This window comes from Vigna unguiculata, chromosome 4 (genome assembly GCF_037176805.1).
Source record: "Vigna unguiculata cultivar grain cowpea cultivar isolate G323 ecotype 2 chromosome 4, ASM3717680v1, whole genome shotgun sequence".
Lineage (NCBI taxonomy): Eukaryota > Viridiplantae > Streptophyta > Magnoliopsida > Fabales > Fabaceae > Vigna > Vigna unguiculata.
In genome coordinates, this window is record NC_140795.1 from 469,068 (window position 1) to 484,605 (window position 15,538).

Genomic DNA, 15,538 nt, shown 5'->3' on the forward strand with positions numbered 1-15,538 from the left:
TATATTTTTTGTAATTATAATTCTTAATGTATCCCCAACATAAAGGGACAATGGTGTTAACAACACAAGATGTATTTAGACAACTTTTTAAAGTATAACAATACTAGTTATTTTAGATTAAATTAATTATTTTTTATAAAAATATTTTTATATTAAAGTTAAAATTTGAATACATATGTGTTACTTATTATTTGCGATGATAATAAAAAGTGAAAAATAGAGAAAATAAGGGAAATCAATTTGATGATGATAAGTGAAAAGATTGATGTCATCACCCCTTTGGGGAATGACCCAGATTTTGTCACCTTCACAGGTTGCACCGAGAGCCCCACCGCCATGTGTATGTCATGTCTCTGTCTCTAAACTGCAAAAGCTGCACTGCGATTTGCAAATGCCAAATTCCTCTGCTCCCCTCAGACAAACCAAGGGACACTAGGGTCAAACACATTATACAATTTTCAGATAAACAAAATTCACCATTTATTCAGTTAAAAATAAAACCTAAACAATTGTCATTGATTGAACTACTTTACAGTCGAAATACTCTCCACCATTTTTAGTCCTTACGCTTCAATCAAACAAAGCAACAGTATTCACTTGACCTTACAACATTTGAAGTTTCTCTACTTCACAGTCCCTCTTGGCAGAGAACTAAAGTGCCTGCAAGGATGGAAGATCATGAGAGCTTCCTCAAAATCTAGCTGCCTAGCGTTTACAAAGCAATTCCTCCTAGAGGGCCAATAAACCTTCAACTTTGTACATTCAAAAGCATTGCGTAATATCAAACCTTTCTTTCTACAGTACAGAGAATTTGCCAACAATAATAATTTTTTTAGTATTACAACAACGCATCTTTCTATGCCCTTAATAACTTAATTGAATTTGTAGCACTAGCGGCATTTTGCACGTCCAGAACAGAGCCGGAACTTCTGCTTCAAACTGCAAAGATCGCTTCGAAGACCTATGTAGGATCATAATGTATCTCCAGAAATAATCTAAGTTACCACTATGCAAGAATTGTTAGTGTATTATTGGACTCTCGTTTAGGTATTCCCACCGTCAGAGCTGCTACACGCTTGATTTGGAAGGCCGCCATTGCCAAAATCTCCATCCAAGCTCATCTGTTGCACTTCTTGAGGAGAAAGTATTTTAATACAGCGGACACAGTTCACAAACTCCCTGAAATACCCATCACAAACAATAAGATACCAAATCTTGCCATCACAAAAATTCAAGGTTTTACGATTTTGTCTAAATTTAAACATATTGATCCAATTCTTTCGGCTACCAAGGTCAACGAAAGCTACGGAACATTATGGCTTGCCAGCCAGCAGGACTATGCACATGCAAAAAGACAAACCAATGAGAAAAGGGAAACAGTTGGACTTACTCCCAAGGGTCATCTCCCACCAGTAGAACATCACTCTCGTGATCTACATAGACAAGTTTCCAACCTATCCTTTGCCGATCCTCCAGCTGTCCCTCTATTCCAAATCTGCGAGCTAGATCCTGTTTAAGCTCTTCATAACCTGAATACCTAGTTATGTCTATGGACCTTCCCACAGCTCCACGTTTATATACCTGAAAGGGCCAAAAGAAAAAAGGTAATTTAGAATAACTGAAAAGCATACACGCATATCGTCAAGATATATATCCTCATCTGCTGAAACTGTATTATTAAAATAACCATAAAAACAAAAAATAAACCTTGGTATATGTCCTCATCCGCTGAAACTGTGCTGGTGGCAGAGGTGGTGGAGGCGGTGCTGGTGGTGGAGCCCATGTACCCCTGTTCAAAAAGCTACTATCATCTATTGTGGAATCAATTGAATTGAAGGCCATATCAGGGACTCCAAATGACTGCGAAACCATTGAAGATGAAAGTTCCTGCTGAGCATCTCTGTTATTTTCATAATTACCAAGTAGGGCTTCTGAAGAGAAGTTATTAGACAAATCCTTCCCCAACCCCAATGTGCCCTTGGTTAAAAGGGAATCTGGATTCAGTGGCATTCCCATTTGGCTATCAATGTTGTTGGCATATGGAATATTGCCCCTAGCATCTGCCTGAACTTCCCCATCTTGACTATTGTCTCTGAACAACATAGAATGTGGATTGTAAGCTAATGGATTATTATTCTGATGCATATGTGCGTCACTCTGAGAAAGGCAAACTGATGTTGTAGAAGATGATGTGTCCAAACAATCAGTATGGACAGCACTACCATTCAAGTATGACTGAAGGCCAAAATGCCCTTGATTTTGACTTTTCGAAATATTCAGAGAAGGTTTAACATCAGACTTCGATTGTAAATCTTTCAACAAGTTTGCATTTGATGACATAGTTTCTAACGCACTTGAACTCAAGATTGTTGAAGCAGACTGAGCCATGTCATCCCCTACTATTGTGTTTCTCTGCAGTCGAGAATTTATCAATGGCGGAAGTGCACTGGCACAGTTATTTGCAGAAGGTGAGGTGGAGCAAGATGGAATATCATCAGTAATTACAGATTGCCCTGCCCCAGTTGCTCCATTCAGTATACTACTACCAGCAGCAGAAAGTTGGTTATTTGTAGTAGGGGTAGGAAGAAGTCCCATGTGGCCAGACACTTCAGACAGCAAGCCAGGTTGCTGCTGTTGAAGCTTGGGCTGCTGAGGGAATTGAATACTGTTCTGGAAATTAGCCTTTGTGATCTGATTAGAAATAGAATTAGCCTCAGGCAGTGAATTTTGAAGCATAGGAGGAATTTCTAGAACTTGACCAGGTGTTAGTGCTCTAGACAAGTTATGTGTTTTATCTAAAATCTGTCTCTGCTGATCCTGGATTTGAGTAAGCTGAGTAGGCTGCTGCAACACTGTTTGCTGTACCAAGTGCGTTTGTTTTTGTTGTTGAAGCTTCTGTAACAAGTGCAACTGAATCTGATTGTCAGACATCTGTAATTGTTGAACATGATCAGGGATAGGGGACTGGATCAAATTTTGTTGTTGACCCTGACTTATAATCGTCTGCTGCTGTGATGGATTTTGAGAGAGGCTTCTATGCATTTGATGGTTTTGAATGGATGGTTGCTGCTGCTGAAGAATATTGTTGGTTTGGACAATGTTTTGGGGATGCAAGAGCTGGGCTTGAACTTGACTCTGTGGTATAGTTTGATTTGCCAAGTTCTGCCTTGATTGTTGAGTGATATCACCCAACTGTTGCTGTGGTGGCAGGACTGCTCCTAATGTGCTAGATGTAGATGGTAGCTTCTGAAGTTGATCCAGCTGTTGAGCAGTCTGAAGTAGTCTGTGAGTATTGAAGGCTACATTGTTTGACTGAGAAATTTGCGGAGCGGAAAATCCCAGCTGCCGAGATATATCAGCCCCAGGAATATTTTGCAAAATAGATCCCGGTAAGGAAGGTGCAAAATTTGGCTGCAACGAGCTAGCCAGTGTAGGATTTTGCTGCACGTTCATCCACTGAGCTAAGCTCAGGCCAGGGAGACCTTGGGCATCCTTCATGCACATATCATCACCAAGCCAAGGCATTGTCCTCTTGAAAATGTTATCAAAATCAGATAAGTCATCATCTGCAAAAGTAAACAAAAGTATCCGAATGAACTATATATTTCCAATCATCAAACCAAATTCAATTTTCCTCCCTTCAGAAATTTGTTGATGTGAAAGGTCCCCCAGGAAACAAAGAAGCTCAAGAATTAATAATCAATATGAATCTTGACGATGTGGTTTAGAGGAACCTATACATATCATTTTGCATCTAAAAAGTATAAAGTATAACTATTTACCCGGCATTCCAGGTTGTCTTGGCCTCTTGGATCTAAAGAATGGAGGCGGGCAGAGGAAAAATGGAGCAGTTACTGGTTCGATTTCCCAGATAGAGACCCTGCTACGCTTTTCTCCAGCAGTTGACTCATCCCAACCAACCTGATGAATGATATGTAAAACTAAACAACCATTACTTACACAGATTAAAGAAAAGAAAGACAATACGAAAACATAAATCTCCTGGGTGAAATTAGATTCATGAAATGTTAAAGGATGTTGGTAATGGTACCTGCAAATTTCTCCATTGAGAGTTTTTCCATCGCACAGGATCCAGATCACTGATACCTGTAATTGTACCCATATACCTGCAATACCATTGAATTGATTAATTGAACGTTTTATTGTCAACCATTTCTAAGTATAATATCCATTTTCAGCAGAGTATCTCCTGCTTCAGTGCTACATAAGTTGCCAATTCTAATTAATCTGGATTGAGAAATAAATAAACAGTGATTCAAGCACAAACTAAATTCAAGACAAAACTAATTACATCTCTCAATCATGATATTTGACCACCCACGTTTCGATGTTTACTTCATGAAGATATTACTTTCAATTTAATCATTTATTTACACATTTACTGTAAACGCTTTCTATACATGGACTCGATTAAAATGACGTACCTTCTCGTTCCCGAGTCTTCAGTTTCAAACATCATTCGAAAACGCATGCCAAGTGACGGTTGGTGACTGTACACCGACTTGTAGTACTTGGCCAAAGGAATAACAAATTCTGAGGGACTAGCCCTGCAAGCAAAAGAAACACAGAAGTTCAAAACTTTACAATTGAGACTATGGGACTCAAAAAACTTCGAAATCTGATTGGACAGACAAGTAAGGAAAGTGAAAATCAAAGAAATTATGCATCGATATAAATACAGTGAAACGAAAACAAAGGATGTGAAAAATGCAGGACCTAGGATTATAAAAGACGGTGAAGGGACTATTGTTTGCGGCTGCATGAGCCGCTGCAGCAAGAATTCCAATGTGCATACTGTCACTGGATAGTACTGACGAAGATATATTGGCGGGTTGCCTGTTAGCTCGTCTGATACCCAAAAGAAGCTGCTGCTTTTCATCTCTGCGAGACAGAAACACTAAAAATGATGAGACATAGTGAAAATAATAAATTGATTGCTCAAAAGCGTATAAAAGCTTCAACATATTTGCAGAGAAAAATTGAAATGTGGAAGAGGCGTGAATTTACAACCCCGACCTTATAAACAAAACAGAGTCCCCGGCAAAAAGCCTCTTTCCGCTGACAAATAGACTCCACCCAGTGGTAAGCAAGTGCCGTTTTGGTTGTCCTAGCGAAAGAGCATCATGAGATGAGATTTATGTGAGAAATGAATACATAAATGAGTGGATAAGCGAGTGGATTGTGAGACATGCATACCACGGTATATGTGGCGGAATGTCCAAACATTGTCGTGCAAATCCCTGGCGACGAGTTCTTGAGCAGGAGGTTGCATAGAGTAATCCTACAGGAAATGGGAATGGAATGAGATGAAAGAAAGGGTGGTGAAGAAGTTGAGATGGAGAGTTTGGAAAACGTACAAGATGAGGGAAAATCTTCTCGGCGGCACGACGGGGCACTGAGAAACCTCCGTGAGTGCTGGTATCACTTGCGGTGAGCTGTTTACAGAAGAAGTCGGGTTGTGGCTTGGTGGACTTGAGAGCAAGATCTGATCTCAACAGAGCATCCTTATCGAACTGCAATGCGAAGAGATGATTAGGACAGTGTGAAAAAAAAAAAGAGGAGATGCAAAGAGTGAGCGAGTGGGAGCAGTAAATGATTACAGAAGGGACTGGTTGAAGCGTCATCTGAGCGTATACTTCATCTGTTTCGGGATCAGCCTGAAAATGGAGAAATTAATGAGAGAGGGGGAAAGCGAAAAAAAAAAGGGAAAGAGAAAGAGAGGAACATACATGCAGAGTGAGACTGTGAAGGAGACAGAGTAACTTGGAAGGGAGATTGGGATAGTTGGGAATTTGAGCGTCGACATCTTTCTTGAGAGATGCAGCAACCTGAAGAAAGATAAGAATTAGGAACAACGAAGGTCTAGAAACAGAGAGAGAGAGAGAGAGAGAAGGATAGGGTTAGGTGTACCTGTTCGCTGTGACCCTGAGGGAAGTAGATGACGTGTGTGGCAGAGGGAGGAAGATTAACCAAAGGCCCTGCACAAGCTTGCCACAGCTCCGGGTTTATGCTCTTCTTCTCTGCAACCAAACTTTTCATTATCAGGAAGAAATCAAAGTAACAACAGATAGCAGAGTTGTTCTGTTTTGTCTCGTTTTGTTGCAGAAATAGACAGAGAGAGAGTAAGAGAGAGAAACCTTGGGAAGGATTGGGATTGGGATTGGGAGCGGCGGAGCCACCGTCGGGCTGCGGTGGTGGATGCGTCTTCATCGGAAATCCTTGTTGAATGAATTTGTATGTATCAATAGCAATTCATGGGTGGAAGAGAATGGAAGAGAAGAATGTTGGATTGCGAAAGCGATGAGTGTGTGTGAGAGAGAGATTGTGAGTTTGGTTGGGTTGCCCCCAAAGTTTCCCTACAATGCCCAGACAGAAACATAAGCACACTCTTTTCCTTGCTTTCTCTTTATTTGTGTTTTGTTTTCTGCAATCCCAAATGGCTGACCTATGGAACACCCCATTAGTCTTTCTCTTTCTATTTCTCTTTCCTCCACTTAACTTCAGTTGACTTCCCTTTCTTTTCTTACTCAACCATCATACTAATAATTACAACTCACTCTCCACCCTTCATATTTATTTTCACTATTTTTCTTTTTTCATTTCCTCAAATTAACCTTATCATTAATGCCATTAATAACTCATTAATATCATCATTAATATCATCATTAAAAGAATAACAACAGTACAAAAATCATAATTTAACAAAAATACAAATATCTTTAACTCGCCTAATTATTATCAATAAAAACATACTAAACCGTTTTTGATTAAAAGAATGAGATAGTTGTCCTTTTATAATAATGAAATAAAAAGTTAAATATATTGTCTGTTCTATGATTTTTTTTAAAAATTAGAATTGGTTTCTCTTGAAAATTTTGAATTAATTTAATTATTTAATTATGTAAATACATAAATTTAGTCATTCTAATCAAATTTTATTAAATTTATTTGATATTTCAAATATATTTCATTATATATTTTAGGATTAAATATGTTTTTGCTCTTTTAAGTTTTTAGTAAAATTTGGAATTAGTCATTCTTCAAAACTTTTAACCAATTTAGTCATTTATCTTTAAAAATATGTGAATTTAGTCTTTTTAAACAATTTTTGTTAAGTTTATCTGACGTTTCAAGCGCATTTCATGATAGTATTTGAATTATTTACACTGTTTAACACATTTTTGCTTCAATGTTAACTCAAATATTATAATAAAATGCGTTTAAAATGTCAAATAAACTTTAACAAAATTTGGTAAGAAGGACTAAATCTACACATTTCTAAAAATGAATGACTAAATTGGTATAAAATTTTGAAGAATGACTAATTCCAAAATTCACTGAAACTTGAAGGACCAAAAACATATTTAACCCTACATTTTAGTTTATATACACAGTTTGACACGTGTTGACTATGATATTAGTTAAGAAACGCGTTTAAAACATCAAATAAACTTAATAAAATTTGGTTAAAAGGACAAGATCTACGCATTTATAACGTTAAGGGACTAAATTAATTTAAAATTTCTAAAATAAACTAATAACAATTTTCATTAAAAATTTAATAATTAAAAATATATTTAACCCTACGTTAAAACACAAAAATATAATAAAACACATTATGTCTTATGTGTTTTTAAACATTTTAGTAACCATTGAAAAAATAAATTAACCTTGGTCAACATGTGTTACATCATTAATATGAAATTTTCTTCTTTGGTACTTCTAAAACTCCAACTATCTATATAAAATCTGGGTGTTTATCTCAAAAATAGATATTAATTATGAGCCTCACAATCCCGTCTATTTAAAGTTTCGTATTAAGTAGCCATTAATAATTAATAATTTATCACAATAATTTCTGCCCACCCAATATCCCATACACACTATTTAAAGTCTTCTTTATTAGGTCAATGCCTTCCTCTACAATATATCTTCTTTTAAGCAATAACTTACAAGTACCCCATAGTTAAAAGTTAAAAATCACTTTTTTTGTTGTTACATTACATAATAATTACATTATAGAGAAACTTCTTGTTGTTGTGAATAATAATGGTCCTGGTGTACAGTAATTAACATTATGATTAAGATTACAAATAGAGTAATCATAATTTGGATTTGATTAATTGTTGTTTTATAATTAAAGAAAAAAGATGAAGTGGGTGAGTGAAGAAGGAAAAATGAAGATCATGTGACATTCTATTATTGGAGTGATCGCAAATGAGTTTACCTGCACATGCCTGCTGTACACCCACTTCATTTATTTCTTTCTTTATTTATTACTTATTCTGTATTTATTATTTATATTTCTTCTCTCTCATCTCTTCCTCCTCTTTATTAACACCACCATAAAAAAGTAAATATTTCTATTTTAAATTACTTTTTCAATCCCACATCTAAGTAACGAACAACTGTCTCATTGAGACCTATATAACTACTTAAATTAGTTACTTTTAGTTAATAATAATAACATAACTTTAAATTTTTAGTTAATTAAATTTTTAGTGACATAAATAAGCATTTGAGTGATGAGAGGTATTAGAGGAAAATAATTTCAGTTATTTGAGTGAGTTTTTCTTTTTTTTTCATTATTATTTTGAGAAGGTGTGTTATGTGTGGTGGGTTGTTGATGAGGATGAGTGGGGTTGGAACATGGAAAGAAGAGAGGGTCCCAATTCCAAAGGCCATGTTCCCTCCACAGGTGAGGTGTAGGTCCCAATGCTTTGACCATCCACTTTCAAATGTCTCTTCTCCCAATTCCAATTCTTCATTTCTTCCAAAAACACAGAGAAGACAATGCAGACAAATATATGAATAAATACACAATAAATTGGTCAAAAGAAAATTCTTTATTTAAAAAATAAATTAAATTAAATAAAAAAAGAAAATTCACAGAAACAATTCTTTCATTCAAAGTTGGTGTAATATCCAAACAATTGTTGAAAACCATTTTAGAACCTTAAAAAAATAATAATGTTGTTTCACTGTCATGGATGAAAAATATTAGAATATGAACCTGTTAACTTTGCACGAGTTCGATTATGTTATTATTAAGAAAATGATGTGTGAACATTTTATCTAAAAGATAATAGACTTATTATCAAGATACAGTTACTTTTTTCTTGAGATGTGTGACTTTGTATTTTATTTTGATACAAATTCAGACAAGAAGGGTTAGAAATGATCTCTCGTACTTGTGTTGATTTAAATATAAAATTGATTGATTAAATGTGACAAGTAATGGAAGTTTATTTTATCTAAATGCCTCGTTAGCATGAGTTTTGGACATTCTAATTTTATTAAATTGCGTGTATGTTTCAATAAAAAATACCAAAAGAAATAAATCTCAATTGGTATTGGACAGTATAAGAACATATGGTACTTAAAGTTATTTAATTATAATAATAATATTACTATTATACTTAACTGGTTGTATTTGATTGTTTTCTATTAATAATAACTTTTTTTAGTTTACTATATTTAATTTAACGTATTTATGGTCATTTATTATCATGTGTTGGTATATATATTACTTTTTAAAAAAGGAGAAAAATAGTGTATAAAAATTATTAAAAATTAATATGATGAATTTAAAATTTATAGTTACCATTCAATTTTCATTAAGAAGTATAGTTACAAAATAAACAAGAACACAAATAATTTTTGAAAAGGTGAAATGAAAAAATAGTATTAACTTAAAAAATAAAAAGGTGGGGGCCGGTGAGCGTGCACCGTAAAGCAGCCGAAATTAAGGCTGGTTTAACGGAGTTGAGCGGAGTTTCGTGCATTTCACTTTTATTATTATTATTGTATTATTGCTATTGTACACTTTTCAAAAGATAAAAATAACAACGATAATTTTTTAAAATAGTTATCAAAAGTTTGTATTAAACAGCACAATAAATATTAAATATATTAGTTTATTCGTTCTAAAATATCAATACATCATATTGATTAACTTATTCAGACGACATTGTTCAGACAACATTGTTGAGATATCTCGAACAATCATATGACATTTAAAAGGTTAATATAAAAGATGTTGTAATATTGATTAAGTATTTGATCATTTTAATTTACAAGTCAACTAACATATGTCAAATATCAATTACAAATTATTGAAAATTCAACATTTTTGTCATATTATCCACTTGTTTTGTCAGTAGTTCATCTATTCTTTTTATTGCAACCACTTAACGTTCAGTTCTCATGACTTGTCTTTTTGCGTATGTGAATAATTTTTCTGACATGGTGTTACCTCTATCAATTGTGCTAACAAATACATCCAGTTTTGTATTTAGATTTTAAAATTGTGTTTCAACGACAACAATCATAAAGGCCTTCTGTTTTGAGCCTCGGGAGGAGGATGTTCCCGCAGACAGAATGGATGAATTAGGTGTTGGACTATAAGAGTCAACGTGTGGGGGTGATTGAGGAGGGTTGTCTAGTGTAGCTTCAAATGCAAGCTCCTTTGAAATGTAGTCCATGTCACTATTAAGATCAACAATGTAGTTATGTGTTTGGAGGCGTCGTCTTTCTTGGCATGTTGTGATCACCCCATGTCTGGTGACTCTATCACACCCATAATTCCTCCATCAAATCATTGTGTTTGATGGGCGAGATTTTCCACTTAGCAGTAGAGGGTTTTGCTTGCAGAAAGAAAAAGAGTTTCACAAAGAAAATAAGACAATGCATATTGTTGAATATTGTAAATTGCAAATAAAGGCTTATAGTGCACCTTAATCAAGTCATCTCACACTTCATTTTCAGTTCCAAAAAGTCTGATTGATTCACTCCATAAGAACCCACTTAGTCCAGCAAAGAGGTCATGAACCTCACACCATCTATCCTTCAAGGTCTTTTGTTGATTTTTAACATTATTTTTATTTATTTTGCCTAATGCAATTATCAAAGAGAGGTTACAATGTTATTATAAGCTTGCGTTGTCCAGCTACCATCAACTCGATTGCCTAAATAGGCTTCGTCAACTGTGAATGTTAGTAGAACCATGGTCGTTAGTAGCCTGAAGTCCATTTTTGTTGTCCATTTAGTAAACTCTCTAAGTCCACCAAACGACTCACTTCTTCCTCTATTCATGATTTACCTACACAATGAAAGTAAACTATTAAAAAAAAATGAATACATAATGATATATGAATATGTTTAATGACAATCAAATAACTTAATGTGTCAATGAATCGACCACAACATTTTCATTTATTCAAGTACGTAATACAACATTTTAATTGTTTTCATGGTTTATCATATATTATTTATAATAAGATTTACAAGGTTAGATCCAACCTATAATCATCATTTCGATTTTGTGTGTTGGATGGTTGAATGTCTTGCTCCATCAACTCTCGATCAACTTCACCTATCAATGTCTCATCGTTGTCATTGTTGTCCACTCCACAGAGATAGTTATGTAGAAAAATGTTTTAACAGTATAAACATGCTAGAAAATATTATGGATTTTATTAGAATATAATTATTACAATAAGCTCATCAACTATCTATTTCTCTCAGATTTGAAAAGTAAAATTGACATGGATTTAAGGAACAAACAAACCAAGCAAAGCAATTTCTCTGGAAATGGCCATAAGAAATCACACCTCCTCTCAACATAAGTAGACCACCACCAACCCCTCTCAACGGTTTAAAATAAATCATTCAATATTTAAAAGTCAACCTCTACCACCGCCAATGCATATAGGAGGACAACTGTGTTTTTAGGAATTTGGTTAGACAACACAGTAAAAAAGGTAAAAGAAAAAATTCAATACGGTAAAAAAAAAGGTTTAAAAGTGAAAAACTCAAAAAATATAAAAATAAAAGGGTAATTGCACTGGGTGTGACCTAACTTACCACTCAAATCTTCTCACTCCAGAGAAGATTACTTTCTTCCCCACTCCTTCAAATTTATCTTTGTAAATCAGCTCAAATCAGCATATACAATACAACACTCACGTCCACTTCTATTCTGTTCCCGTAAATAAGCAGAAACAATCATAAGCTAATAGTAATTGGTATTTTACAATAGATCAAATAAGATTACACAATAAAATATAAATAAAAGACTTAATTGATAAAATATAACTATAATAATGTAGATTCTTTGTTTTTAATCAACATATTTCATATTCTTAATTTATTTTTAATTATATTTCTTAATTTATTTTTAATTATATTTTAAAATTAATAAAATGTAAATATTCAAAACAGTTACACGTGTCTTAACTATGAAACATATTATAGATTAAGTTTAATTAATCTTTTGTTCTTTCTTTTCATTCAAATATGTCAAGTTATTCTTTTAGTTATCTGTAGTTTCAATTTGGTCATAATTTTATGCAATTTGAAAATTTTGTTAAATAATTTATTGAAGTAAATTAATTTTTTTTATCAAAATTGACATTATGATTATATTAATTACACAAACAAAACAAATCATCCTTATTAACAATTTTAATATTGTTAAAAAATCATTAATTTGTTTCAAAAACTTTAACAAAAATAATTAAATTATATCATTTTTTCAAAAATCAAATTCAGATTAAAATTAAAAAATATAGAAGACTAATTTGACACTTTTTTAATAAAAATAGAAAATAATTAAACTTATACATTACGCATTTCTTTTATTAATATTTTCTTAAAAACATATGAAGACGTGTTTTTTTTTTGTCTACTAGTTTTAAAATAAATAAAATAGATTACCCATAAAGATGCATATAGAAGCTTAAAATTTATTACAGAACGTTTACGTAACCTCCATCTCATAACATACAGAACTAATTTTGTTTGAATTGCCACATTTGGTTTTCTGCCCCCTTTTTTTTTTTAATTAACCCACTGTCTAAATTATTTTAGGACACTATTATTTTGAAATTCAATAACTTTTACACATTCATTATTTTATCTTTCGATCTCTTTCTTTCATTTATAAATACGGAATTTAATTTTTTTAATGATTAAAATACTTTTATAAATAGGTTGTCAAATGATATATACATACAAATTTTTTTCCTTTATTCAGAAAAAAAAGTGGATATTTGATAAGAATACTTGTTCGAAAATACTTTTAACATTTTTTTATTATGGTGTAAGATTTTTTAAGTTTAAATTAATTGTATGAGGAAGATTGCTTTAAAATTACTGTTAAAAATGTTATTTCCTGGTGTTTCATTACAATATCGTTGTTATATTTTCTATAATATATACTCATATATCTATTGTTTTTTCATTTTTAGTCTATTATTATTTTTTCATGTTTTTCCTTTGAGCTACTATTGTATTTTCATGTTCCTGTGACGTTGTAGTCATCTTTTGCTTTCATTATGTAGTTATTTTCTTCTTTCTTTTTCTTTGTTGGTTTATTTCGTAGACGTATTTTTTTTTCCTTCATTTGATTCATTTAACTCATGTTCATTTTCTTGTATTTCTTTATAACTTTTACTTTGTTAATTATTTAAATAGTTCAGAGAAATTAATAATACTAAATTTAGTATACAATAAATGAAGGCTTATAAATCATTTTAGAAACTTTTTTGAGACAAACAAATCAATCATTGACGACTCCAAAAGACGATGTGACAAATTTAAACATAAATTTATCTTGTTATAAAAGTGATATTCAAGTTATACATGGAATTTAGGTATAATGATTTAAAAGAAACTAAACTTGTTTTCTGAGCACTTGGAGTAAATCATTAATAACATATCAAAACTAAATATCATTTATTATCATTAAAACCTTATAACATCATTATAATACTTTTGTAATGTGAAAGTTTGACTATAATTTATTAGATTGTTGGGATAGAAAAAATTAATTTGAACAAGTCATCTCATCTTCATCTTACATACACTACATATAATAATGGTTTGATACATAATTGTTATTGCATACCACACATGACAAAAATTATAATTATTGTTGTAAGTAACACACAGGACAACTATTCAAGTCAATAATTGAAAAATATTGAAAATCTTAAATCTAAAGACAATTCAATTAACAATTCGTCTAGACATTGTCTTTAGGCGAAGATAAAAATTGCATATATTTTAAATATTTAAATAATAATATGTAGATTTCAAGTAAATGAAATAAAGAAGAGTTATGGTAATTTTGAAAATTGTCTTCAAATTTTCTAAGAAACTGAAATCACATAAGATCCGAGTTAGATGGATAAAAAATATCACTAAAATTAATTTTGTTTTGATTTTTTTTTTAAGAAATATTTACAATTTTTGTTGTGAAAAAAAAATTACAAGAAATTATTACGATTTTTTTTGCAAAATATTTTGTATAAAATACTTTTTGCAACAAATCTGGTAAGAAATACTTGTAAATTTTATAATTTTGTAAAAAATAATTACTCATGAAAAAATTACCCATTAATTAAGATTTAAAAAAAAATGACAGAAAAAAGTATTTTGTTGCAAATTCTTTTAACAAATTTGTAAGAAAAGTCTCATATAATATAAAAATTTTTAATAATAAAAGGCGATCTTACACTCTTATCCCACCTTTTCTTTTATCTAAATGGAACGCTTTACATTTTTTTCTGACTAAAAAATACATAAAAATCCATTAACAAGTTTGCATAAAGTTTCCAGTGTTGTCGTAATCATGTGGTTGCACTCCTATAACTAGCCCCCAAGAAGTGAAGGTAATAAAATACTAATAATGATGAAGTTAAGTGGCAAATATCCCAGTCTAGATTATCATTTTTATGCATTTTTTAAATAATTTGTAAAATTAGTATATATTAGTAGTTATTATTTATTTAAAGCATTCAGAATCTACATGTAACACCATGATTATAGAGTTACATTTCCCCACAAATTGTGCACTCTCCAACCTATAAATAGCTTGAGGATCACTTCTTTAAATAAACTTTTCCTTTCACTGGATCACTCATTTAAATATCTGAAAGATCTCACTTAGCTCTATAATGCTATAAATTTTTAAACAAACTTTGCAATATATATTTTTTTATTAAACGAAACACGTTAATTAAAGTGTCCTAGGTTAATTTTTTTATAAAAGGGGATAATGTTTGTTAAGGTTAGATATGTGAATACTTTGTTAATTAACCTAATCTTTTATCTATGTGAACAGCTAAGTAATTAAAGTCAGACATTTTATTTTGTTTCTGCAACAAGATGAGATTGAGACATTTGATTCCATTCGCGTCCCACCCAGCAAGAACCAGATTCATATATAACGTTGTTCATTCTTTAACGAACCATGTTCAAACATTAATTTTTAGCAAGGTCAACACTCTACTCTATCCTATATATGTTCTATGAATCGTGTTCATTTTCATTTGTGATGTTGTGACGTTTGTTTATAGATAACGTGATTCACGAGTCTGTACGATTCTCAAACATTTTGCCTTTGCATGTCTATATATAACGTTGTTAAGACTTGACAGCTGTCGGTGACTATTGTCAGACTCGGAAACAACTTCACTTATGTCGAACATAAAACTAAATTCATTAATCTCAT

The 15,538-nt window shown here is 32.1% G+C and overlaps 1 protein-coding gene across 1 annotated transcript; it reads right to left on the bottom strand.

The window, feature by feature from the left end:
- Positions 1–463: 463 nt before the first annotated feature.
- On the bottom strand, positions 464–6,515 carry LOC114181650 (auxin response factor 19-like). Its single transcript, XM_028068157.2, has 14 exons — positions 6,159–6,515; positions 5,932–6,041; positions 5,751–5,849; positions 5,622–5,678; positions 5,379–5,534; positions 5,218–5,302; positions 5,038–5,128; positions 4,738–4,902; positions 4,446–4,568; positions 4,052–4,127; positions 3,783–3,921; positions 1,708–3,566; positions 1,391–1,581; positions 464–1,179 (listed from the first exon to the last, which is right to left on the bottom strand). The coding sequence occupies exons 1-14, from the start codon at positions 6,229–6,231 to the stop codon at positions 1,044–1,046; spliced, it is 3,360 nt and encodes a 1,119-aa protein (XP_027923958.1). The 5' UTR covers positions 6,232–6,515; the 3' UTR covers positions 464–1,043.
- Between the last annotated feature and the right edge of the window lie 9,023 nt (positions 6,516–15,538).

Coding starts and splice junctions, on each gene's coding strand:
- LOC114181650 (XM_028068157.2), bottom strand. CDS start 6,231: ATGAAGACGCATCCACCACCGCAGCCCGACGGTGGCTCCGCCGCTCCC. Junction 6,042..6,158: donor CAATCCCAATCCTTCCCAAG/GTTTCTCTCTCT, acceptor GTTTGGTTGCAG/AGAAGAAGAGCATAAACCCG. Junction 4,128..4,445: donor GAAGACTCGGGAACGAGAAG/GTACGTCATTTT, acceptor ATGGTATTGCAG/GTATATGGGTACAATTACAG.